This window comes from Phyllobates terribilis, unplaced genomic scaffold (assembly GCF_046119375.1).
Source record: "Phyllobates terribilis strain yellow unplaced genomic scaffold, ASM4611937v1 Scaffold_7__3_contigs__length_470593459, whole genome shotgun sequence".
Lineage (NCBI taxonomy): Eukaryota > Metazoa > Chordata > Amphibia > Anura > Dendrobatidae > Phyllobates > Phyllobates terribilis.
Window position 1 is genome coordinate 266,313,550 of NW_027362767.1, and position 27,765 is coordinate 266,341,314.

The window sequence follows — 27,765 nt, forward strand, 5'->3', positions numbered from 1 at the left end:
ACTTGAAATAGATCACTCTGTTTGTAATGACTCTGTATTATATGAGTTTCACTTTTTGTATTGAAGAACTTAAATAAATTAACTTTTTGATGATATTCTAATTTAGTGAGATGCACCTGTATATGAAAAAAGGGTAGAGTGCTTAAAAAGGGTCAAACAACAAAAGACATATGCACAAGGCAAAAGATCGTACAACAGAAAGGAATACAATAACGAAACCTCTTACAGATTGGATTGGTGAGTGATCCTTCCAGAGGAAACACTGAAGAAATTTGAACAGATCTACGATACTCTCTGTTCCCGTGGTGTCTCTGGATGAGATTATAAATGGTTTCATCCGCACCCCTCATATCTAGTCCCGGTCAGGTGAGATTACGATGGCTAATTGTATACACGGAAAGATGGAGGCCGGACATAATTCAAATTCATGTCATATTTTCCCACAGGAACCTCCTAGTGGAATGATCTGACCACCATATTTCCAAAACGTACTTTCACCATCCTAGACACATCAAACATGACTATGATATATACATAATTCGGGGTGATATCACATTTCTGTGGTTTCCCAAGGCCGAAAATCCTGGCGTGTAAACCCACAAAAGCGATTATGTCCCCAGATCACAGATCTAGCTGTGGGTGGTGTTGCTATCAGATTATTCTAGAGATGGCAGAGATATATTGCATTTCCGTTGTGTCATGTGATGTCCCGGGTGTGGGCTGGAGACGTACAGTCGGCCTAGGGGCAATTCTCTTCACCTGTTTGTTAGCACCTCTTTGATAATGAGGAAGCACAGAGAACATTTGGTGGATGATGAGATTTACAGTGGTGCAGTGATAGCAGATGTATATTCATCTGATCAATAACATCAGTGATTGGATTGTTTTCAACCTGTCGGGATAAATAAAGAGCTTCAATTTAATTGGTTTCTACTTTCCTTAAATTAGAGAAATCAATCAGATTCCCTCTTTCATTTTTCTCTCAATGATCTGATTGGATGGCCCCTCTCTATCCCCTCCTGCTTTTTGAGAGCGATTCAGGAACAGCCAATTATATTTCTCCTTTCATTTTGCTAGCAAATTTGATTGGTTGTTGTACCTGGGCTCTAACTCATCCATTAAAACCATTGTAACCAATCACATTTCTCCCTTGCTATCAGTGATCTAATTGGTTGTTCCCCGTGTAGCACCTCCTCATTCTTTTGCATGGAAAAGAGCCCATAGCAACCAATGAGATTTAACATTTCATTTTAAAGCAGTGATTTGATTGGATGTTCCTCCTTTACCTCCTCCTCTGAGTGGGAGACCGCCCACCAATCAGATTTCGCCTTCATTTATTCTAGCAGGAAAGTCCATAGCAACCAATATATTTTACAAGTAGTAATCTGATTGGTTGTTCTTTCTCCATCTTTTCCTCCATAATGTGGGATGGAGCCCATAGCAACCAATCAGATTCCAGCTTTCATTTTTCCACAACAGAAAGTTGCTGTGTCGCGGAGAGCCATTGTTTCTCTTTTAGCTGCTATTATATTCGGCCCATTAGGAGACATGAAATATCCAATGTATAAAAGTGTTTTATTACAAGTAGTAATATTACAGGTATAACACATAAATGCCTTAAAAATGCCAAAAACGTGACAATCCGCATAAACACAGCGTGAAACGCAGCAGATCACTTTAGACAAGATTCTTCTGAAGATTTGACAAAGATTTATTTTTTTGTTTTGCCGAAAATAAATAAAGTTGATACAAAATTTGAAAGTAAAAAAAAAACACTTAACACGGAGACAAAACGCCGCCATCTTTCATCAGTGGCGCAAGTTGTATTAATCCATGATGACACCCACTGGCCAAAGCAACTGCTGCTAGGCAACCGCCAATCACTACTCAGTGATAGGGAAGATGGCGTCCATGTACCGCAACCACGTAATACACAGGATCAGCACCCATGTATTGATGGAAGGTCCCACCATTAACCTCTGTGAGGTCATTTCAGTCCATGTTGGTTCTCTCGGTGTCTCCTTAGGTCCACTTTACGCTGGAATCCTTTACCGCACAGGTCACATGTAAACGGCTTAAAGCCTGTATGCTTACGGCTGTGAGTGATCAGGTTCGAGCTCTGACTGAAAGCTTTTCCACAAACCTGACACTTGTGCGGCTTCTCTCCTAAACATGGGGGCGAAACACAATCAATATAGTAGTTATATTCTTGTACATAGGAGCAGTATTATAGTAGTTATATTTTTGTACATAGGGGGCAGTATTATAGTAGTTATATTCTTGTACATAGGGGGTAGTATTATAGTAGTTATATTCTTGTACATAGGGGCAGTATTATAGTAGTTATATTCTTGTACATAGGGGCAGTATTATAGTAGTTATATTCTTGTACATAGGAGCAGTATTATAGTAGTTATATTCTTGTACATAGGGGGCAGTATTATAGTAGTTATATTCTTGTACATAGGAGCAGTATTATAGCAGTTATATTCTTGTACATAGGAGCAGTATTATAGTAGTTATATTCTTGTACATAGGGGCAGTATTATAGTAGTTATATTCTTGTACATAGGGGCAGTATTATAGTAGTTATATTCTTGTACATAGGTGCAGTATTATAGTAGTTATATTTTTGTACATAGGGGACAGTATTATAGTAGTTATATTCTTGTACATAGGGGCAGTATTATAGTAGTTATATTCTTGTACATAGGGGGCAGTATTATAGTAGTTATATTCTTGTACATAGGAGCAGTATTATAGCAGTTATATTCTTGTACATAGGGGCAGTATTATAGTAGTTATATTCTTGTACATAGGAGCAGTATTATAGCAGTTATATTCTTGTACATAGGGGCAGTATTATAGTAGTTATATTCTTGTACATAGGGGCAGTATTATAGTAGTTATATTTTTGTACATAGGGGGCAGTATTATAGTAGTTATATTCTTGTACATAGGAGCAGTATTATAGCAGTTATATTCTTGTACATAGGGGCAGTATTATAGTAGTTATATTCTTGTACATAGGAGCAGTATTATAGTAGTTATATTCTTGTACATAGGAGCAGTATTATAGTAGTTATATTCTTGTACATAGGAGCAGTATTATAGCAGTTATATTCTTGTACATAGGTGCAGTATTATAGTAGTTATATTCTTGTACATAGGAGCAGTATTATAGCAGTTATATTCTTGTACATAGGGGCAGTATTATAGCAGTTATATTCTTGTACATAGGGGCAGTATTATAGTAGTTATATTCTTGTACATAGGAGCAGTATTATAGCAGTTATATTCTTGTACATAGGGGCAGTATTATAGTAGTTATATTCTTGTACATAGGGGCAGTATTATAGTAGTTATATTTTTGTACATAGGGGGCAGTATTATAGTAGTTATATTCTTGTACATAGGAGCAGTATTATAGCAGTTATATTCTTGTACATAGGGGCAGTATTATAGTAGTTATATTCTTGTACATAGGGGCAGTATTATAGTAGTTATATTCTTGTACATAGGAGCAGTATTATAGTAGTTATATTCTTGTACATAGGAGCAGTATTATAGTAGTTATATTCTTGTACATAGGGGCAGTATTATAGCAGTTATATTCTTGTACATAGGAGCAGTATTATAGTAGTTATATTCTTGTACATAGGAGCAGTATTATACTAGTTATATTCTTGTACATAGGGAGCAGTATTATAGTAGTTATATTCTTGTACATAGGAGCAGTATTATACTAGTTATATTCTTGTACATAGGGAGCAGTATTATAGTAGTTATATTCTTGTACATAGAAGGCAGTATTATAGTAGTTATATTCTTGTACATAGAAGGCAGTATTATAGTAGTTATATTCTTGTACATAGAAGGCAGTATTATAGTAGTTATATTCTTATACACAGGGAGCAGTATTATAGTAGTTATATTCTTGTACATAGGAGCAGTATTATAGTAGTTATATTCTTGTACATAGAGGCAGTATTATAGTAGTTATATTCTTGTACATAGGGGCAGTATTATAGTAGTTATATTCTTGTACATAGGGAGCGGTATTATACTAGTTATATTCTTGTACATAGGAGCAGTATTATAGTAGTTATATTCTTGTACATAGGGGCAGTATTATTGTAGTTATATTCTTGTACATAGGGAGCAGTATTATAGTAGTTATATTCTTGTACATAGGGGGCAGTATTATAGTAGTTATATTCTTGTACATAGGGGGCAGTATTATAGTAGTTATATTCTTGTACATAGGGGGCAGTATTATAGTAGTTATATTCTTGTACATAGGGGGCAGTATTATAGTAGTTATATTCTTGTACATAGGGGGCAGTATTATAGCAATTCTAGTCTTGTACATAGGGGGCAGTATTATAGCAGTTCTAGTCTTGTACATAGGAGCAGTATTATAGTAGTTATATTCTTGTACATAGGGGGCAGTATTATAGCAGTTATATTCTTGTACATAGGGGGCAGTATTATAGTAGTTATATTCCTGTACATAGGGAGCAGTATTATAGTAGTTATATTCTTGTACATAGGGGCAGTATTATAGCAGCTATATTCTTGTACATAGGGGGCAGTATTATAGTAGTTATATTCTTGTACATACGGGTAGTATTATAGTAGTTATATTCTTGTACATAGGAGGCAGTATTATAGTAGTTATATTCTTGTACATAGGGGGCAGTATTACAGTAGTTATATTCTTGTACATAGGGGGCAGTATTATAGTAGTTATATTCTTGTACATAGGGGCAGTATTATAGTAGTTATATTCTTGTACATAGAGGGCAGTATTATAGTAGTTATATTCTTGTACATAGAGGGCAGTATTATAGTAGTCATATTCTTGTACATAGGGGCAGTATTATAGCAGTTATATTCTTGTACATAGGGGGCAGTATTATAGTAGTTATATTCTTGTACATAGGGGGCAGTATTATAGTAGTTATATTCTTGTACATAGGGGGCAGTATTATAGTAGCTATATTCTTGTACATAGGGGGCAGAATTATAGTAGTTATATTCTTGTACATAGGGGGCGTAATTATAGTAGTTATACTCTTGTATATAGGGGAGCAGTATTATAGTAGTTATTTTATTGTACATAGGGGCAGAATTATAGTAGTTATATTGTTGTACATAGGGGGCAGTATTATAGTAGTTATATTCTTCTACATAGAGGCAGTATTATAGCAGTTATATTCTTGTACATAGGGGCAGTATTATAGTAGTTATATTCTTGTACATAGGGGAGCAGTATTATAGTAGTTATTTTATTGTACATAGGGGGCAGTATTATAGTAGTTATATTCTTGTACATAGGAGCAGTATTATAGTAGTTATATTCTTGTACATAGGGGGCAGTATTATAGTAGTTATATTCTTGTACATAGGGGGCAGTATTATAGTAGTTATATTCTTGTACATAGGAGCAGTATTATAGTAGTTATATTCTTGTACATAGGGGCAGTATTATAGTAGTTATATTCTTGTACATAGGGGCAGTATTATAGTAGTTATATTCTTGTACATAGGTGCAGTATTATAGTAGTTATATTTTTGTACATAGGGGACAGTATTATAGTAGTTATATTCTTGTACATAGGGGCAGTATTATAGTAGTTATATTCTTGTACATAGGGGGCAGTATTATAGTAGTTATATTCTTGTACATAGGAGCAGTATTATAGCAGTTATATTCTTGTACATAGGGGCAGTATTATAGTAGTTATATTCTTGTACATAGGAGCAGTATTATAGCAGTTATATTCTTGTACATAGGGGCAGTATTATAGTAGTTATATTCTTGTACATAGGGGCAGTATTATAGTAGTTATATTTTTGTACATAGGGGGCAGTATTATAGTAGTTATATTCTTGTACATAGGAGCAGTATTATAGCAGTTATATTCTTGTACATAGGGGCAGTATTATAGTAGTTATATTCTTGTACATAGGAGCAGTATTATAGTAGTTATATTCTTGTACATAGGAGCAGTATTATAGTAGTTATATTCTTGTACATAGGAGCAGTATTATAGCAGTTATATTCTTGTACATAGGTGCAGTATTATAGTAGTTATATTCTTGTACATAGGAGCAGTATTATAGCAGTTATATTCTTGTACATAGGGGCAGTATTATAGCAGTTATATTCTTGTACATAGGGGCAGTATTATAGTAGTTATATTCTTGTACATAGGAGCAGTATTATAGCAGTTATATTCTTGTACATAGGGGCAGTATTATAGTAGTTATATTCTTGTACATAGGGGCAGTATTATAGTAGTTATATTTTTGTACATAGGGGGCAGTATTATAGTAGTTATATTCTTGTACATAGGAGCAGTATTATAGCAGTTATATTCTTGTACATAGGGGCAGTATTATAGTAGTTATATTCTTGTACATAGGAGCAGTATTATAGTAGTTATATTCTTGTACATAGGAGCAGTATTATAGTAGTTATATTCTTGTACATAGGGGGCAGTATTATAGTAGTTATATTCTTGTACATAGGGGCAGTATTATAGTAGTTATATTCTTGTACATAGGAGCAGTATTATACTAGTTATATTCTTGTACATAGGAGCAGTATTATAGCAGTTATATTCTTGTACATAGGGGCAGTATTATAGTAGTTATATTCTTGTACATAGGAGCAGTATTATAGTAGTTATATTCTTGTACATAGGAGCAGTATTATAGTAGTTATATTCTTGTACATAGGGGCAGTATTATAGCAGTTATATTCTTGTACATAGGAGCAGTATTATAGCAGTTATATTCTTGTACATAGGGGCAGTATTATAGTAGTTATATTCTTGTACATAGGTGCAGTATTATAGTAGTTATATTCTTGTACATAGGGGCAGTATTATAGTAGTTATATTCTTGTACATAGGAGCAGTATTATACTAGTTATATTCTTGTACATAGGGAGCAGTATTATAGTAGTTATATTCTTGTACATAGAAGGCAGTATTATAGTAGTTATATTCTTGTACATAGAAGGCAGTATTATAGTAGTTATATTCTTGTACATAGAAGGCAGTATTATAGTAGTTATATTCTTATACACAGGGAGCAGTATTATAGTAGTTATATTCTTGTACATAGGAGCAGTATTATAGTAGTTATATTCTTGTACATAGAGGCAGTATTATAGTAGTTATATTCTTGTACATAGGGGCAGTATTATAGTAGTTATATTCTTGTACATAGGGAGCGGTATTATACTAGTTATATTCTTGTACATAGGAGCAGTATTATAGTAGTTATATTCTTGTACATAGGGGCAGTATTATTGTAGTTATATTCTTGTACATAGGGAGCAGTATTATAGTAGTTATATTCTTGTACATAGGGGGCAGTATTATAGTAGTTATATTCTTGTACATAGGGGGCAGTATTATAGTAGTTATATTCTTGTACATAGGGGGCAGTATTATAGTAGTTATATTCTTGTACATAGGGGGCAGTATTATAGTAGTTATATTCTTGTACATAGGGGGCAGTATTATAGCAATTCTAGTCTTGTACATAGGGGGCAGTATTATAGCAGTTCTAGTCTTGTACATAGGAGCAGTATTATAGTAGTTATATTCTTGTACATAGGGGGCAGTATTATAGCAGTTATATTCTTGTACATAGGGGGCAGTATTATAGTAGTTATATTCCTGTACATAGGGAGCAGTATTATAGTAGTTATATTCTTGTACATAGGGGCAGTATTATAGCAGCTATATTCTTGTACATAGGGGGCAGTATTATAGTAGTTATATTCTTGTACATACGGGTAGTATTATAGTAGTTATATTCTTGTACATAGGAGGCAGTATTATAGTAGTTATATTCTTGTACATAGGGGGCAGTATTACAGTAGTTATATTCTTGTACATAGGGGGCAGTATTATAGTAGTTATATTCTTGTACATAGGGGCAGTATTATAGTAGTTATATTCTTGTACATAGAGGGCAGTATTATAGTAGTTATATTCTTGTACATAGAGGGCAGTATTATAGTAGTCATATTCTTGTACATAGGGGCAGTATTATAGCAGTTATATTCTTGTACATAGGGGGCAGTATTATAGTAGTTATATTCTTGTACATAGGGGGCAGTATTATAGTAGTTATATTCTTGTACATAGGGGGCAGTATTATAGTAGCTATATTCTTGTACATAGGGGGCAGAATTATAGTAGTTATATTCTTGTACATAGGGGGCGTAATTATAGTAGTTATACTCTTGTATATAGGGGAGCAGTATTATAGTAGTTATTTTATTGTACATAGGGGCAGAATTATAGTAGTTATATTGTTGTACATAGGGGGCAGTATTATAGTAGTTATATTCTTCTACATAGAGGCAGTATTATAGCAGTTATATTCTTGTACATAGGGGCAGTATTATAGTAGTTATATTCTTGTACATAGGGGAGCAGTATTATAGTAGTTATTTTATTGTACATAGGGGGCAGTATTATAGTAGTTATATTCTTGTACATAGGAGCAGTATTATAGTAGTTATATTCTTGTACATAGGGGGCAGTATTATAGTAGTTATATTCTTGTACATAGGGGGCAGTATTATAGTAGTTATATTCTTGTACGTAGGGGGCAGTATTATAGTAGTTATATTTTTGTACATAGGAGCAGTATTATAGTAGTTATATTCTTGTACATAGAGGGCAGTATTATAGTAGTTATATTCTTGTACATAGGGGCAGTATTATAGTAGTAATATTCTTGTACATAGGGGGCAGTATTATAGTAGTTATATTCTTGTACATAGGAGCAGTATTATAGTAGTTATATTCTTGTACATAGGAGCTGTATTATAGTAGTTATATTCTTGTACATAGGAGGCAGTATTATAGTAGTTATATTCTTGTACATAGGGGCAGTAGTATAGCAGTTATATTCTTGTACATAGGGGCAGTAGTATAGTAGTTATACTTTTCTACATAGGAGCAGTATTATAGCAGTTATTTTCTTGTACACAGGAGGCAGTATTATAGTAGTTATATTCTAGTACATAGGGGCAGTAGTATAGTAGTTATATTCTTGTACATAGGAGCAGTATTATAGTAGTTATATTATTGTACATAGGAGGCAGTATTATAGTAGTTATATTCTTGTACATAGGAGCAGTATTATAGTAATTATATTCTTGTACATAGGGGGCAGTATTATAGTAGTTATATTCTTGTACATAGGGGCAGTAGTATAGTAGTTATACTCTTCTACATAGGAGCAGTATTATAGCAGTTATTTTCTTGTACACGGGGGGCATTTTAACTTACCAGTGTGTATATACGTATGTTTCTTCATGTCAGACTTTTGATGGAAACGCTTTCCACAGAACTGACAAGGATATGGCCGAGTGTCTGAGTGGATAAGCAGGTGTGTGGATAACGTGGAAGATCGCTTAAATGTTTTTCCGCACATCTTGCACTCAAAACTCCTCTCCTATAAAATAGGAAATGTTTTTTATAACCTAGTGTTTTATATTAGCTTGCACAATATTTCATGATGGGGATGTGGTTGTTGTAAAATCGTGTGGTTCTATGAGACTGTACAGTCATGGCCAAAAGTTTTGAGAATGACACCAAAATTATATTTTCACATGATCTGCTGGCCTCTGGTTTTTATTAGTGTTTGTCTGATGTTTATATCACATACAGAAATATAATTGCAATCATATTATGAGTACCAATAGGTTATATTAACAGTTAGAATGAGTTAATGCAGCAAGTCAATATTTGCAGTGTTGCCCCTTCTTCTTCAAGACCTCTGTAATTCTCCCTGGCATGCTCTCAATCAACTTTTGGACCAAATCCTGACTGATAGCAGTCCATTCTTGCATAATCAATGCTTGCATTTTGCCAGAATTTGTTGGTTTTTGTTTGTCCACCCGTCTCTTGATGATTGACCACAAGTTCTCAATGGGATTAAGATCTGGGGAGTTTCCAGGCCATGGACCCAAAAGCCGGATTTTGGTAAGAACTTACCTGTAAAATCCTTTTCAGCGAAGGAAGGAAGGGAGACACAGATTCTCTACTTCGTGGGTAGGCGGAGCCCCATAGGATAGTCACCTCAGATTGGAAAAGACGACCGGCCCCTCCAGTATATAGGCTCTTCCTACTCCCATGTTCATCAGTCCGTACACAAGCTAAGGAAGAGCAGACCAACCAGCAGAACAACATATCCCCTTCTGAAATTTCAGAAATGAGAGAAAACAGGTTATGTAATAGAAACACACAGTCTTAGGCATACCCCATTGGACCTGACAACTGTGTAGAGCTGGCGAAACTGGAAGGAGAGCCGTAGAGCGCTAAACCCAGTCCAGAAGATCGACATCAGGAAGGAGACGCGCTGCATCTAGCAACACAAAAAAACATTTCTGCCCTGGGAGGGTGCTGTGTCTCCCTTCCTTCCTTCGCTGAAAAGGATTTTACAGGTAAGTTCTTACCAAAATCCGGCTTTCAGCAGCAGAAGGGAAGGAAGGGAGACACAGATTCTCTACTTCGTGGGACGTCCTAAAGCAGTACCTACTTAAGGGTGGGAAATAGAGGCAGAAGCTTCCATACCCCAAAACTTAGGCAAGAGCGCAAACCGCGCTAAAATAACGGAAAACTAAGTAAAGGGATAACTTAAATTACCGCCGCCTGCAGGACCCTGCGTCCCAGGGCCGCATCGGCTGAAGCACTTACGTCCACCTTATAAAACTTAGTAAAGGTGTGAACGGAGCGCCAGGTGGCCGCCCAGCAGAGCTGCGCTGCCGAGGCCCCCTGACGAAAAGCCCACGATGAGCCAATGGCTCTCGTGGAATGAGCTTTAACTTTAACCGGACAAGGCTCGCCCTTGAGCCGGTACGCTTCCAGGGTAGCTGAACGGATCCACCGAGCTATCGTGTCTTTGGAAGCACGTTGACCACGCCGACGACCTGCCGGAATTATAAAAAGAGAGTCCGACTTCCGAAAACCTTGGGTGATCGTAAGATAGAACTTCAATGCCCGCACTAAGTCCAACGAGTGCAAGGCCCGCTCCCTTGGATTCTTAGGTCCTGGACAAAGAGAAGGCAACACAATGTCCTGATTAATGTGGAATTGTGACACTACCTTAGGCAAAAAATCTTCCCGAGTACGAAGCACCACGCGATGCGGAAAAAATTCCAGAAAAGGAGGTGAGCAAGAAAGTGCTGCCAATTCCGATACCCTTCTCAAAGAGGTGACTGCCACCAAGAAGGCCACCTTCCAAGAAAGTAGTGAAAGTTTAGCAGAATCCATAGGCTCAAAAGGCCTATGCTGAAGGGCTTCCAGGACTAGATTAAGCCGCCATGGAGCCACAACTGCCCTCCGTGGCGGAAACTGACGCGCGACTCCGCGAAAAAAAGAGCGCACATCCCTACGAGAGGCAATAGCCTTCCTAAAAAGTGCAGAAAGAGCAGATACCTGTCCCCGCACCGTACTAACTGCCAAACCCCTGGCCAGACTAGATTGCAGAAAGGCCAAGAAGTTGGGGATGGAAAAAACCCTCGGGTTTCTTGAGGATCCAGAACACCATGAATAGAAAGACTCCCAAGTTCTGTGATAAATCCTGGACGTAGCTGGACTCCGGGTCGCCCGCAAGGTAGCAATGACCTCGGGCGAAAAACCGCGATGGGTCAAGATCTCGGTCTCAAGAGCCACGCCGTCAAACGAAGGGACCTCAGGTCCGGATGACGAATGGGCCCCTGAGTGAGCAAGTCCGGGCGAAGGGGCAGCGGAAACGGAGGTGCCGCCTGAAGAGACACCAGCGTCGAATACCATGTCCTCCGCGGCCAGTCTGGTGCTATCAGAATTATTGATACCCTTTCGAGTTTGATCTGTCTGATCACCAGAGGTAGTAAGGATATCGGTGGAAACGCATAGATCAGCTTGAACTGACCCCACGGGGCCACTAGAGCATCCACCGCCACCGCCTCCGGGTCCCTGTACCTGGACATGAACGTCGGAACCCTGGCGTTCAGCCTGGATGCCATCAAGTCCACCTGAGGAGTCCCCCAACGGGAACACAGCAGAGAAAACACTTCTGGATGGAGACTCCATTCCCCAGGGTCCACTTGCTCGCGACTGAGGAAGTCCGCCGAGATATTCAACACCCCTGGAATGTGAATTGCAGAGATTGCTGGAACTTTGGACTCGGCCCAGACCAGGATCCGAGAGACCTCCGACATGAGACTGGAACTCCTCGTCCCGCCTTGGCGGTTGATGTACGCAACAGCCATAGCGTTGTCCGACTGGATCCAGACCGGTAGACCGCTCAATAAGACCGCCCAATGTTGGAGGCAGAGAAATATTGCTCTCAACTCCAAAATGTTGATCGGGAGAGACGACTCCTTTGGCGACCAGACTCCCTGAATCCAGAGGTTGTTCCGAACTCCCCCCCAGCCTGTCCGGCTGGCATCGGTTGTCACCACCGACCATCTCGGAGGAAGGAAGGATTTCCCCACGGATAGAGTCTCCGGACGTAACCACCATCCAAGAGATTCTCGCACCCTGCGGGAGATAATGACCGAGCGATCCAGAGAAGTTAGCGATCGATCCCAATGGGTCAGAATAAGGCTCTGGAGATCCTGGGAATGAAATTGTGCAAATGGTACTGCTTCCATAGTTGCCACCATTTGACCCAGAAGGCGCATGCATTCCCGAAGGGACATTGACAGCGCCGACCTCATAGCCTGGACCAGAAGACGAAGGTTCGTCTGTTTGACAGGAGGCAGGGACACAACTGCCCGAACAGTATCGAACTGCATCCCCAGGAAAAGAATGGACTGTGCTGGCTCCAATGACGATTTCTTCCAATTGATCAGCCACCCGAAGTCCATCAGGTACTGAAGGGAGAGATCGCGAGCTGCTATTGCCTCCTCCGCTGTGGGTGACACTATGAACAGGTCGTCCAGGTAAGGGAGGATCGTAACCCCCTGTCTTCGAAGAAGCGCCATGAGAGGAGCCAGAATTTTTGTAAAAACCCTGGGAGCTGAGGCCAACCCGAAAAGGCAGGGCCACAAACTGGTAATGGGTTTGACCTATAGCGAAACGCAAGAAACGCTGGTGAGCCCTGCCGATAGGGATATGCAAATAGGCGTCGCGAATGTCTATGGACACCAAGAAATCGTACTGCGTCAGGGTCGCTATCACCGATCGGAGAGACTCCATGCGGAACTTCCGTGTCCGGACATAAATATTCAAATCCCTGAGATCCAGCACCGGACGAAACTTGTCCTCCTTTTTGGGGACCACAAAAAGGTTGGAATAAAAACCCTTTCCCTGGTCTTCCGGAGGAACCTGAACCACCACACCCTGCTGTAGGAGAGAGTCGACCTCCTGAAACAGTGCGGCAGCCAGTCTTGGCACGGACGGAATGCCCGTCAGACGAAACCTGTCTGGAGGCAGCGAATGAAACTCTATGAAATAGCCTGCCGACATAACCCGTGTCACCCAGGCGTCTGCTATGTGGGATGCCCAGATTGACCCGAATTGTAGCAGACGACCTCCCACCCGAGAGCCCTCGGGGGGATCCCTGGCGTCAGTCAGCCTTAGCAGACTTTTTATCAACCTCCCGTCTGTCCTGACGGGACCGTTGCTTCCAAGCAGTACAAGATTTCTGGGCGGATCTGCCGGAGGATGAGGGACGACCCAATCTCCAAGAAGGCTGACTGAATCGTCCCCTGGCCCGAAAGGACCGAAGACCTCTGCTGGGCCCTGTCCTGCCGGCTGTGGATGCCACTGCCTTTTTCCCAGGCAGAGTAACATCCTTAGCTTTAGTTTGGCAATTAGTTCCGAAAGATCTGAACCAAAGAGCTGACCGCCCTTATATGCCAGACTAAGCAATCCCTGTTTGGATACTGCATCCCCGGTCCACTGTTTAAGCCACAGAGCTCTTCTAATCGTGACTGCCGAAGCCTGAGCCCTGGACAGAATTGAAGCAGTGTCCAGTACTGCATCTCTGCCATAACACATAGCTTCTTCCATTCGCTGAAAAAGCTTTTCCACTTCTGAACGCGAAGTCCCATCCTGCCACGCCGCACGCAGCTGATCCAACCACTGCAGAGAAGCCTCACCGGCCCACATGGCCCCCAAGGCCGCTCGGAAACCATGACCCGCGGCTTCATAGATGGATTTCGCCGCTGACTCCGATCTTCTGTCCAAAGGATCCTGAAGATTGGCTCTCCCTTTAACAGGAAGCAGGGAAGACTTGGTCAGCTGAGACAGAGATATATCCACCTCAGGAGAGGGAACCCAATTAGTAACCATCTCCTTGGCACAGGGATATAGGGCATCAAAAAAACGCGATCCTCGGAAGCGTTTATCCGGACACTGACGCTCCTTCTCCACCGCTTCGTTAAGTTCTTCATGCGCAGGTAATGTAGAACGAACACGGCGCGTCTTCTGATACAGACGGCCCGACCTAGACGGTCTTGTCGGCTCTTCAGACAGCTCTAATACTTCCCGCATGTCCTTAATAAGCCCATCTACGCGACCAGAAAGAGAAACAGAGCGATCCTGTTGATCCTCCTCTTCGGACTCAGAAATTTCATCAACCGAATCTGTTGGTGAATCCGAAGCCTCTGATGCGCTCTGCGAGGGAGACAACGCCACCATAGTCTTGCGGCGTTTTTTACCTCGTGGCATTGGGTGTGATCTAGCTGACACCCACTGTCCCAGGAGACTAGAGAGACTATCAATGGAGCGAGAGAGCGCCTCCACCTTAACATCACTGAGCGTTGAACTTGATGTAGTAGAAGGCCTGAGTGTATCAGAGGCGTGCGACTGAACCTGAAACGGATCAGGAGACCGATCCGCACTCCCAGGCCCCTGATCCGACATGCCACCCACACCAGATGCCAGGATGTACAACAAGGATGGCAAAAAAAGTGTGAAAGCTGCACAGCCTGTTTTCAAAACTCACTTTTTTTTTTTTTTATATTTTTATTTATTTATTTATTTTTTTTATATATATGCGACAGGCTCTGAAGGGTTAAAGCTCACCCTTAGAAAAGAGCAACCCCAGAAATGCCAAGCAAAAAATCAATAGGGGGAAACTCCCTTAAACACCATGTGTTTCCCCTAAAGCTCCATTTTTTCAGAAGGGGCTAACATCACAGCAACTATAATACTACACAGCCTAAAAGGTCAGTGAAGTAAATAGCTTTAGGAGAGAAAGCGGCAGTGCTCACGAGGACTCCTAATAGGTAGCCTGGAGGACAGCACTGACAAAGAACCCCTGCCAGAGGCAGAGGGGACTCACCGGTACTGCGGCGACCGCTCCTCCTAAGTGTGTGGACGGACGGGGAGCAGAGAGCAGGAGGCGCCGCTGGAATCCGGAGGGAGAAGCAGGGACCGCCAGCGCACGCTCAACCAAGCGCTTCCTGCCTAAGTAATGACGGCAGGAAGCCAGGAGACGCTAAGCCACGCCCCCGCTAGGCCACGCCCCTGCTAGGCCATGCCCCCCAGCCTTATTCAAACAAAAAATTAGGGCAGAAAACTTCCTACCTCTATGAAGGCAGGAAGCAAAAACGAAAAAGCATGCGCAAATAAAAAATAAAAATACAAATTACTGGCCTCCGTCTCTGCTCCCCAGTCAAGGCAGCGTCTGAAATAGACAAGAAACACACAGGCAGTACACTTGCCGTAGCCGTCAAAGATACTCTTTAGACCAAAGAGCACTTACCCGGCTGAACGCCACAGGGATCCTCAGGGATGTGTGGCGCCATGGCCCTTTGTTCCCCCCTATGGCGGAGCACGCAGGGACCCTCTCTGATGTGTGGTGTGCGCCTCCGCCAGGGAGCGCCCTGTATCCCCCGGGGCCGGCAGGCATAAGTGGGAACCTCCTCAAGGGGTACACAGAGCTGCCAGGGGAGGGTCAGGGGTCTCAGCAGCGCCGAGACCCCCAGAGACCTCTAGACCACGGGGGGTCCAGGACTCGCTGGATATAAAATAACAACTCTTCTGAGGAGCTGCCGAAGCAGCGACTATCCTCTGAGACCTCAGATAAAAAGACTGATGAACATGGGAGTAGGAGGAGCCTATATACTGGAGGGGCCGGTCGTCTTTTCCAATCTGAGGTGACTATCCTATGGGGCTCCGCCTACCCACGAAGTAGAGAATCTGTGTCTCCCTTCCTTCCCTTCTGCTGCTGAAATCTCTATGTTTTGTTCCATGAGCCATTTAGTTATCACCTTTGCTTTATGGCAAGGTGCTCCATCATGCTGGAAAAGGCATTGTTGGGCGCCAAACTGCTCTTGGACGGTTGGGAGAAGTTGCTCTTGGAGGACATTCTGGTACCATTCTTTATTCATGGCTGTGTTTTTAGGCAAGACTGTGAGTGAGCCGATTCCCTTGGCTGAGAAGCAACCCCACACATGAATGGTTTCAGGATGCTTTACAGTTGGCATGAGACAAGACTGGTGGTAGCGCTCACCTCTTCTTCTCCGAATAAGCTGTTTTCCAGATGTCCCAAACAATCGAAAAGGGGATTCATCAGAGAAAATGACTTTGCCCCAGTCCTCAGCAGTCCACTCCCTGTACCTTTTGCAGAATATCAGTCGGTCCCTGATGTTTTTTCTGGAGAGAAGTGGCTTCTTTGCTGCCCTCCTTGAAACCAGCCCTTGCTCAAAGAGTCTCCGCCTCACAGTGCGTGCAGAAGCACTCACACCAGCCTGCTGCCATTCCTGAGCAAGCTCGGCACTGCTGGTAGTCCGATCCCGCAGCTGAAACAGTTTTAAGATACGGTCATGGCGCTTGCTGGTCTTTCTTGGGCGCCCTGGAGCCTTTTGACAACAATGGAAGCTCTATCCTTGAAGTTCTTGATGATGAGATAGATTGTTGACTGAGGTGCAATCTTTGAAGCTGCGATACTCTTCCCTGTTAGGCCATTTTTATGCAGAGCAATGATGGCTGCACGTGTTTCTTTAGAGATAACCATGGTTAACTGAAGAGAAACAATGATACCAAGAACCAGCCTCCTTTTAAAGTGTCCAGTGATGTCATTCTTACTTAATCATGACTGATTGATCGCCAGCCCTGTCCTCATCAACACCCACACCTGTGTTAATGGATCAATCACTAAAACGATGTTAGCTGCTCCTTTTAAGGCAGGACTGCAATGATGTTGAAATGTGTTTTGGGGGTTAAAGTTCATTTTCTGGGCAAATATTGACTTTGCAAGTACAGTAATTGCTGTTAAGCTGATCACTCTTTGACATTCAGGAGTATATGCAAATTGCCATTACAAAAAATGAAGCAGTAAACTTTGGAAAAATTACTATTTGTCTCATTCTCAATACTTTTGGCCATGACTGTATTATACCATGATAGGATTAGGTACACAGCTCAGTAGTATACCGCACATTTTGGACTTCACCTGTGAGTGGACATTGAGATGTTGCTCCAGACTGACAGCATGACCAAAGGATTTCCCACAGGTATCACAGACAAATGGTCTGGTTCCACTATGAGACCTCCGGACGTGAACTTCTAATCCATGAGACGTAGAGAAAACCTGGAAGATAGAAGAGATTATCTGGCTTTCATATAATATAGTAGTTCAGTGTCCTGCAGTGGCCCTCTCTCTTCTGCGGCGGCCCCCCTCCTTCCTGTAGCAGCCCCCCTCCTTCCTGCAGCGGCCCTCCCCCATCCTGCAGCGGCCCTCCCCCTTCCTGCAGCCGCCCTCCCCCTTCCTGCAGCCGCCCTCCCCCTTCCAGTAGCCGCCCCCCTCCTTCCTGCAGCGTCCCCCCCATCCTGTAGCGGCCCTCCCCCTTCCTGCAGCGGCTCTCCCCCATCCTGCAGTGTCCCTCCCCCTTCTTGCAGTGGCCCCCCTCCTTCCTGCAGCATCCCCCCCATCCTGCAGCGGCCCCCCTCCTTCCTGCAGCGACCCTCCCCCATCCTGCAGCGTCCCTCCCCCATCCTGCAGGGCCCTCCCCCTTCTTGCAGCAGCCCTCCCCCATCCTGCAGCGGCCCTCCCCCATCCTGCAGCGGCCCTCCCCCTTCTTGCAGCGGCCCTCCCCCATCCTGCAGCGGCCTTCCCCCATCCTGCAGCGGCCCCCCATCTGGCAGCGGCCCTCCCCCATCCTGCAGCGGCCCTCCCCCATCCTGCAGCGGCCCTCCCCCATCCTGCAGCGGCCCTCCCCCTTCTTCCTGAAGGGCCCTCCCCCTTCTTGCAGCAGCCCTCCCCCATCCTGCAGCGGCCCTCCCCCTTCTTGCAGCAGCCCTCCCCCATCCTGCAGCGGCCTTCCCCCATCCTGCAGAGGCCCCCCTCCTAACTGCAGCGGCCCCCCTCCTTCCTGCAACGGCCCTCCCCCATCCTGCAGCGTCCCTCCCCCATCCTGCAGCGTCCCACCCCATCCGGCAGCGTCCCTCCCCCATCCGGCAGCGGCCCTCCCCCATCCGGCAGCGGCCCTCCCCCTTCTTGCAGCGGCCCTCCCCCATCCTGCAGCGCCCCCCCATCTGGCAGCGTCCCTCCCCCATCCGGCAGCGTCCCTCCCCCTTCCTGCAGCGTCCCTCCCCCTTCCTGCAGCGGCCCTCCCCCTTCTTCCTGCAGCCGCCCTCCCCCTTCTTCCTGCAGCCGCCCTCCCCCTTCTTCCTGCAGCCGCCCTCCCCCTTCCTGCAGCCGCCCTCCCCCTTCTTGCAGCCGCCCTCCCCCTTCTTGCAGCCGCCTTCCCCCTTCTTGCAGCCGCCCTCCCCCTTCTTGCAGCCGCCCTCCCCCTTCCTGCAGCCGCCCTCCCCCTTCCTGCAGCGTCCCTCCCCCATCCTGCAGCAGCCCTCCCCCATCCTGCAGCGGCCCTCCCCTTCTTGCAGCGGCCCTCCCCCTTCCTGCAGCGCCCCCCCCATCCTGCAGCCACCCTCCCCCATCCTGCAGCGTCCCTCCCCCATCCTGCAGCGTCCCTCCCCCATCCTGCAGCGTCCCTCCCCCATCCTGCAGCGTCCCTCCCCCATCCTGCAGCGTCCCTCCCCCATCCTGCAGCGTCCCTCCCCCATCCTGCAGCATCCCCCCCATCCTGCAGCATCCCTTCCCCATCCTGCAGCATCCCTTCCCCATCCTGCAGCGTCCCTCCCCCATCCTACAGCGTCCCTCCCCCATCCTGCAGCGTCCCCCCCATCCTGCAGCGTCCCTCCCCCATCCTGCAGCATCCCCCCCCATCCTGCAGCGTCCCTCCCCCATCCTGCAGCGTCCCTCCCCCATCCTGCAGCGTCCCTCCCTCATCCTGCAGCGTCCCTCCCCCATCCTGCAGCGGCCCTCAGACTGTACATCTTACCTTACTGCACTTGACACAGTGATAGTTATCCATAACAGAGGAGAATCCCAGGCTGTAATTAATGGGGTGATTGTAGTCTGTCTCTGTAGCTTTGGGGGGGCTGCCATATAACCCTAGGACCGTAGGACCCTGCATCATGGAGGGGTGCCCATGGGATGGGACTTGTTTGAAGCTATAGGCAGAATGCAGGGACTCCCAGGAGAGGCTCTGCTTGTAGAAGGCCGACAGGGGAAAGGACGGATACGACTTCACGGGGAGCAAGGACAAAGAGAGGCCTTAAAGACAGAATTACAACATTGTATCATTCATTCATATATTCTTTCAATGTGATAATGAGTGTAGTAGTACATTACCTGGGCCTGAAGCCAAAGAGGGTCCGCGACTTAAATAGAGGGTTCTCTGCAGGTCATCTTTTGATTGGCCATGAGAGCTCTTGGTCAGGTCCTCAGGGGCATATTCTTTAACATTGATGCCGGATGATTTCCAGTCTTCAGAATCTGATGTAATATAAATAATAGATATATGAGGAAACTGGAAAAGTGTCGTAAATTGGGGCAACCTCCCTCACCCTACTTAATGGGCCATCATAGAGTTTACCCTTTCCACAGACCCCAGGAATAGACAGGAGGTATATGATAACATGACCATTCTCTCTGACCATGGGTGAGATATAGACATCACAATTGGGGCCCCATTATGATTACTGCTCTGGAGCCCCCTGCCTATGCTGCACAGGATCAGGATCTATACAGACATGTATGTGTTGACGCAGTGTGTGTGACACAAACCACAATGTTTGTACAGACACTGAGCCAATTTCTCTGTGTTTGACAATCCGGCTTTGATTGAATTGAGAAAACACATGGTTGTGATACATCCTTGTCCGTCACCGAACGAATATCACTGCCTGCAACACAGCACCAGTATTCCCAGGAACTGCGAGCAGCTCAGCCGGTGTATCTGATCCCATCATGTGTGATACTGCCTGCTGAGCTGTGTATCTAATCCTATCCTGTGTGATACTGCCTGCTGAGCAGTGTATCTAATCCTATCCTGTGTGATACTGCCTGCTGAGCTGTGTATCTAATCCTATCCTGTGTGATACTGTCTGCTGAGCTGTGTATCTAATCCTATCCTGTGTGATACTGCCTGCTGAGCTGTGTATCTAATCCTATCCTGTGTGATACTGTCTGCTGAGCTGTGTATCTAATCCTATCCTGTGTGGTACTGTCGGCTGAGCTGTGTATCTAATCCTATCCTGTGTGATACTGTCTGCTGAGCTGTGTATCTAATCCTATCCTGTGTGATACTGTCTGCTGAGCTGTGTATCTAATCCCATCCTGTTTGATACTGTCTGCTGAGCTGTGTATCTAATCCTATCCTGTGTGATACTGTCTGCTGAGCTGTGTATCTAATCATATCCTGTGTGATACTGTCTGCTGAGCTGTGTATCTAATCCTATCCTGTGTGATACTGTCTGCTGAGCTGTGTATCTAATCCTATCCTGTGTGATACTGACTGCTGAGCCGTGTATCTAATCCTATCCTGTGTGATACTGTCTGCTGAGCTGTGTATCTAATCCTATCCTGTGTGATACTGTCTGCTGAGCTGTGTATCTAATCCTATCCTGTGTGATACTGTCTGCTGAGCTGTGTATCTAATCCTATCCTGTGTGATACTGTCTGCTGAGCTGTGTATCTAATCCTATCCTGTATGATACTGTCTGCTGAGCTGTGTATCTAATCCTATTCTGTGATACTGTATGCTGAGGTGGAGTACATCTTTACAGTTGTGTTGCTGTATCTCCTCATTATGTGACATGTAGGCAGCTTAGATACATGATACACCAGCGGTGTAGACAGAATGACACATGTTTCTGCAGAGCTGCGCTTCGGAAAGACGGACGCTTCCCGGGAACAGTTATTACAGTAACGGACACAATGGGATTTGAATGCGGCTGGAGGCGGGATCACTGCTGGCACTGCCAGGACGGGCATGAGTCAGAAGGCGCTGCACAGCGCAGGGCTCCACCTTCCCATATAAGCAGCACTCTCCTCTTCTGAAATACTCTCTGCTGCTAAGGATTCTGCTCCTTTTTCTGTTACCTCTCACTAAATCAGCACACTATTTTTCTGAAATACTCTGTGCTCCTAGGGAACCTGCTCCTCGCTCTTATCTCATAAGATCAGCGCAGAGTCCTCTTCCCAAATACTGTGCTGCGGGGTGACCCTTCTTGCATCGCATCCTCTGACAAGATCGGCACACTTACTATTAAGAATCCTGCCCTTCCACTATAGAGCTCTCAGTCTGTGACCTCCCAAAAGATCAGTGCACCTCTCTCCTGAAATGCTCTGTGCTGCTCTTTACTCTATATAACTGACCTCCCAGAAGATGAGTGCATCTCTCTCCTGAAATGCTCTGTGCTGCTCCTTACTCTATATAACTGACCTCCCAGAAGATGAGTGCATCTCTCTCCTGAAATGCTCTGTGCTGCTCCTTACTCTATATAACTGACCTCCCAGAAGATGAGTGCATCTCTCTCCTGAAATGCTCTGTGCTGCTCCTTACTCTATATAACTGTTTGTGACCTCCCAAAAGATCAGTGCACCTGCCTCCTGGAATACTCTTTCTGCTGTGGAACCTGCTCTTTTCTTTGATACTCTCCTCTTCTTAAATACTCTGTGCTGTTAGCCCCCCCCCCTTCTACTGTAACTTCCAGTATAGTCAGCCTTCTCCTCTCCTGAAACACTCTGTGATGCTCTGAATATTTTTATCCTGAGGCAATATATACCAGAATAAAGGGGATTTCGGGGCTGTAATGTTTGATTCGAGGGGGTGCATCTTTCAGGACCCCCAGTCTGTAAGCAGAACGAAAGGGGCACTGGTGTCCACGGAGAGTGTTGTATACCCTTCACCCACACACGGTGCCATATGTCCGGTTCTGGAAGTGACTGAGTAGCAATGAGCTGCAGTGCCAGACACGACCACAACCCTACGGATGGCGCTGTGCAGGTGCAAATCATGAAAAGAGCACAGCGCCCTTTCAGTCTGGATGTAGGCACCATTTCTGCATGGCCCCAGCAGCTCAATGGTTAACACATTATATAAACAGGGAAGTCGTTATTATTAGGTTTGTAAATCACATTATGGACAATGTTTCGGAACAGGAAACCGGAATATGATTTATTTCCCTGTTTACACAGCGCTGATAATTACACAATGTGCTATTCACACACCAATCGCCTCTGCTTGCTGTCAGTGAAAGGAAACCCTCCGATTTTCCTATATACCACTCAGACTTCACAGCTGAGGGTTTGTTACAGATGCGTCCAGTCCAGACTCAATCATGTTCTCTGCTCTGATACATTGTTGTGCTGCTGTTTTTAGCTCACAGAGGATGGTTTAGATTGGATGCAATTGTAACAAACCCTCAGCTGTGGGAAATACTAGGTCAGTACATCACAAGGAGAAATCCCAGGACACAAGACCGACCTCCCTGATGGATGTGGCATCACCTACCATGACATAACGCCGTGCTGGGCTCCCCCTGGGGTGGGCCCGCATCCTCCGGGAAGCGATGTTGATGGTAACTATGAGTTTTCTTGGTTTTTACCAAAAAAGATCGCGGCATCTCCTGAAAAAGAAGCAAAATATACAGATATGACCTCATATATAAGGAGACGAAGGGTGTAAAGCTATGGGGGCCCAACAAGGAGGAAAGGGGTCACAACTTGGGGTGACTCATGGATGGTCGAGACCTGAACAGGAATCCTCCTCTACCCCAGTTTCTTAATATTGGCAAGTGTGAGCAAAACCACGTGTGGCATAGAACGGGCAGGGGGCCCGAGCCCCCGGGCGGACAACAGGCAGGGGGCCCGAGCCCCCCGGGAGGATAACGGGCAGGGGGCCCGAGACCCCCGAGCAGACAACAGGCACGGGGCCCGAGCCCCCCGGGCAGACAACATTGGAGAGCGGTACCAGCCTGAACATCACTATAATCAATGGTTGCTAAGGTTTAATGGGCTAGGATTGGGTAAAGTAGAACAGCACCCCCATTTTTCTCCTATGTGGACCCTCCATGTCAGCAGGTAATGGAGGACAGACCAGGGCAGCATATCCTCATATTACACCACTCTACTATAAAAGGAAGATCTCTGGCTTCCGATAAGTCGCACAATGCAAGTCTGCAGCGAGTCTGATAAAGCCATGTGTATAAGGCTATGTTCACACATGTTGGGTTTTTAAGTGTCACAAATCTGCAGCAAAACCTAATCTCTGGCAGGAAATCAGCGGCGTCAAAAAAGCAGGTTTTTCTGATTTCATTGATGCGTTTTTTTCAGCGTTTTTTCCACCACCCATTACTTCATTACTTCTCATAGACTTTGCTGGTACTGCAAAAGGCAGCTGAAAATGTGCATAAAAATCTGCAGCAAAACTGTGTGTGAACATAGCATTAAAGTCATCACAAAACCTGATCATTTACCAAAATAAAATCTCATTTTTTGCTTCAGACTTGTAGAAATCTGAAAACTTTACAGCGACAGATTCCAAAGTCTATAAAATAAAAAAATCACAAGAGCACAAGTCACAATACACAGACCCCGGGCGCCGCTTCAGGGAAGTGTCTGCAGATTTGCATGGTCCTCTCCTTCAGCTCGATTTGCATGGAGAGGAGAAAGCTGATCCCCCAGAGGCCATAATGCAGCTATTATTTCCAACCTGTTTTATGGAGTTATATCTACATGTTTGAAAGAAGATACTATGAAACCTACATTGTCCTTAATCCCTAAGACAACTCTTCCTGGCACTACCAGCACATTATAGAACACATGTAATGTATAAACAGTAAATATTGGGGAGAGCAGCTGCAGAGAATTGGATATTCCTGCAGCAGCTTTCTCTTTTTTTCCAATTGCCTGTCTAAGGTAACCTGTACACTAAAAGTGTACTACACTTATAGAGGGAGAAGGGGCTTCATGTTTTACATGAACACCTCCATAAAAGTAATTCTGTGCACCCATAGCTGCCAACGTGGATGCCTGGCCTTATGGAATTCCCTAGTATACTCTATTCCCTGTATTGCAGTGGAAATTAAACTCCCTATGACAGTTCTTCCTGGCACTAGCGTAATATAGAACACATGGAGTGAGGGCAGCTGCAATGTAAATTGTGAATGTACCTTTCTGGGTTAGAGCAACAGCAAGGAATTTAACATTGCTGCAGCAGCTCTCCTCTTTTACAAGAATTACTCCCTGCTAATAAGGACACTTTCCAATACAGTGTTTCTGCAGATTTTGGAAAACTACAACTACCAGCATGCCCTGGCGCCTGCAGGATGGGGAGTTGTAGTCTCTCAGCTTAAACATCTCCCTAGTCTAGCCACATCTGTTTTTTGTCATCGATTCTGATTCCGGTGGCAATTTGCTTGTCTATGGTACCCTAAAGTACACCCTAAAAGTGAACACCAATTAAAAGTGTACCTGTCTCTTTAATAACGAAGGGGTAGGAGTTAACTATTTTACATGAGCGCCCCCATAAAAATGGTTCTATAGAGGTAGAATGTATCTATAGCTGCCAATATGAAGGTCTGCCACTATGGAGTTCCCTAATATTGGAGCAGTAAAGGAGAGCTGCTGCAGGGAAATTAAATTCCCCATGACAGCTCTGCCTGGCAGCATAATATTGCATCATGGAGAGAGGGCAGCTGCAAGGTGTAAACGGCAAATGTACTGTACTGGAGAAGAGCAGCTGCAGAAAACTAGATATCCCTGCAGCCGCTCTCCTACAATAATCAATCCCTGCTGATAAGGAACTTCTGTAACAATGCGGTATGTGTCAGGGCATGCTGGGAGTTGTAGTTTTCTGACTGAGATACCAGTTCCATCTCTCCACATCACCATCCAACTGTTCTTTATTGGCATCAGATGTGATTCAGGTGACGAGTCATTTGCTTGACATTTGCATTTGTCCTGCAAGGATTTAGTCGCGTCCTAATCAGACACAGTCCGCCATTGATGTGGAAGAATAGAGCGGGCACGATGCCCATGAAACCTGTTATTTGTCTCATTATGTGCCCTTTGTTCCAATGTTTGGGGACAAGAAAATTCAAATATGGGAGAGGAAGGGGGCCCCTGCTTGGGTTCATGCCACCATTACTATAAGCAACGTGCCCCTAACTTGTGGCTCTCCAGCTGCTGCAGAACTATAACTCCCAGCATATCCAGAGAAAGAAAGGCAGTAAGAGTATGCTGGAAATTTGAGTTTTGCAACAGCTGGAGAGCCACAGGTTGGAGAACTGCTGTCAGGGCATGCTGGGAGTTGTAGTTTTGCAACAGCTGGAGAGCCACAGGTTGGGGAACTGCTGTCAGGGCATGCTGGGAGTTGTAGTTTTGAAACAGCTGGAGAGCCACAGCTTGGGGAACTGCTGTCAGGGCATTCTGGGAGTTGTAGTTTTACAACAGCTGGAGAGCCACAGTTTGGGGTACTGCTGTCAGGGCATGCTGGGAGTTGTAGTTTTGCAACAGCTTTAGAGCCACAGGTTGGGGAACTACTGTCAGGGCATGCTGGGTGTTGTAGTTTTGCAATAGCTGGAGAGCCACAGGTTGGGGAACTGCTGTCAGGGCATGCTGGGAGTTGCAGTTTTGCAACAGCTTTAGAGCCACAGGTTGGGGAACTACTGTCAGGGCATGCTGGGAGTTGTAGTTTTGCAATAGCTGGAGAGCCACAGGTTGGGGAACTGCTGTCAGGGCATGCTGGGAGTTGTAGTTTTGCAACAGCTTTAGAGCCACAGGTTGGGGAACTACTGTCAGGGCATGCTGGGAGTTGTAGTTTTGCAATAGCTGGAGAGCCACAGGTTGGGGAACTGCTGTCAGGGCATGCTGGGAGTTGCAGTTTTGCAACAGCTTTAGAGCCACAGGTTGGGGAACTGCTGTCAGGGCAGGCTGGGTGTTGTAGTTTTGCAATAGCTGGCTAGGCAAGATGGAGAGCCTCTGTCTAGCAATGCTGGGAGTTGTAGTTTCACAATAGCTGGAGAGACACAGGTTTGGGAACCCTGATATTTGACTCAAATATGGCAGATGCAATACAAAATAATTCTGCTGAGGGGGCCCATTCCATAGATCTGGATGATTGAGGGGTTATTTTTGCTTTTTTTCATCAAGTGCATGGATTTTTATAAACTACATGTGCAGGGCATAGTTTTTCTACAGAAATCAGCCATTTCTGAATTCTTTATGCAGATCTATTGGCAGCTTTACAAAAACACAGGAAAAAAAACAACAAAAACAGCTCAAAGGGCACATAAGAAACTAGCCAAATATTCCTACAGACACAGCATGAAATATCAAAGGAAGCAACAGAAGAAAGAACTAAGGCAAGTAATCTAGTAAATGTGCAATTCACCAAGCAAATGGGGGTGTATGTATATATATATATATTATATTTATACACTATACATAGATATGTATATTACACACACACACACATCTATATAATATACATATAGATCCAATGCAAATATCTTCTAAAATTTCATCTAATATTCATAGCAAACAATTTTATACTAATGTGATTTTAATTTCAAAATGTATTATATAGAGTTAAAAACGCAAAAATAAGTAAAACAAATGCAAACAACATTTTCAATATATTTACGAAAAAAAAATGTAAAAATATTTATTATAAAAGTCCATGAAATTCCTAACTACTTGTCTACACGGAAATCTATAGTAAGAGGCAAAAGATTAATTAGATCTGTAGAGAAACCAGAGTATGCTTATAGATATTTTTTTTCGATATATATTTATTTTAGCATAGCATTAAAAACAGAAAAATAAGGTAAAAAGAATATAAAAGATTAAACTGTAATATGCACTGAATAAATGATACAGTGATACAACTGTGATAGGAATGTGAAGTAAAAAAAATTATAAAAATACAAATGAGATATAAACTATATATTTGCACTAAAAAAGTTAATATATAAATACAAAAATATATAAAGTATTACACTTCATTAAGCCTGTGATATACAACATATAACATCCTATGCAAAAGCAAAAATAAAAATGTAATAAAAAATAAAGTAATCAACCCCATGAAACATTTTAATTTCCATTGATTTTACATTGTTTTTTTTTTCTTAGTTAATGATAAAATATATACTATGAAAACTTAAAAATAACAGAATTTTTTATTTAATTCTGTGGTTTCTTTTTAAAAAGTAGAGCATTGCTCCAGGACTAGTGGTGTTTCATTACCTGGCGGTGGTTGTAGTCAGGATGATAGGTGTGATCCCTCCCTGCCAGTGCTGGTGTGGCACTGATGTAGGGCACCACTGTCCTGGCACTTGTGTTTGCCCTCAGCTTCTCCCCCCGCCCTGATTTTTCAATCTGATTACTTGTGTCAAAATCTGGAGTTGTTGCAGCCAATGGGGAAGCTGAGAG

General features: G+C 44.0%; 1 protein-coding gene and 1 non-coding gene across 2 annotated transcripts; both read right to left on the reverse strand.

Moving 5' to 3' along the window:
- Positions 1 to 1,611: 1,611 nt before the first annotated feature.
- On the reverse strand, positions 1,612 to 27,694 carry GFI1B (growth factor independent 1B transcriptional repressor). The gene is made up of 7 exons (XM_073637847.1): positions 27,580 to 27,694; positions 22,841 to 22,955; positions 19,675 to 19,818; positions 19,322 to 19,596; positions 17,431 to 17,568; positions 9,327 to 9,492; positions 1,612 to 2,166 (listed from the first exon to the last, which is right to left on the reverse strand). The coding sequence occupies exons 2-7, from the start codon at positions 22,950 to 22,952 to the stop codon at positions 1,988 to 1,990; spliced, it is 1,014 nt and encodes a 337-aa protein (XP_073493948.1). The 5' UTR covers positions 22,953 to 22,955; positions 27,580 to 27,694; the 3' UTR covers positions 1,612 to 1,987.
- LOC141155664 (U5 spliceosomal RNA) lies at positions 26,981 to 27,093 on the reverse strand. The gene has a single exon (XR_012247570.1). It is a non-coding gene; the product is annotated as a U5 spliceosomal RNA (small nuclear RNA).
- Positions 27,695 to 27,765: the final 71 nt, after the last annotated feature.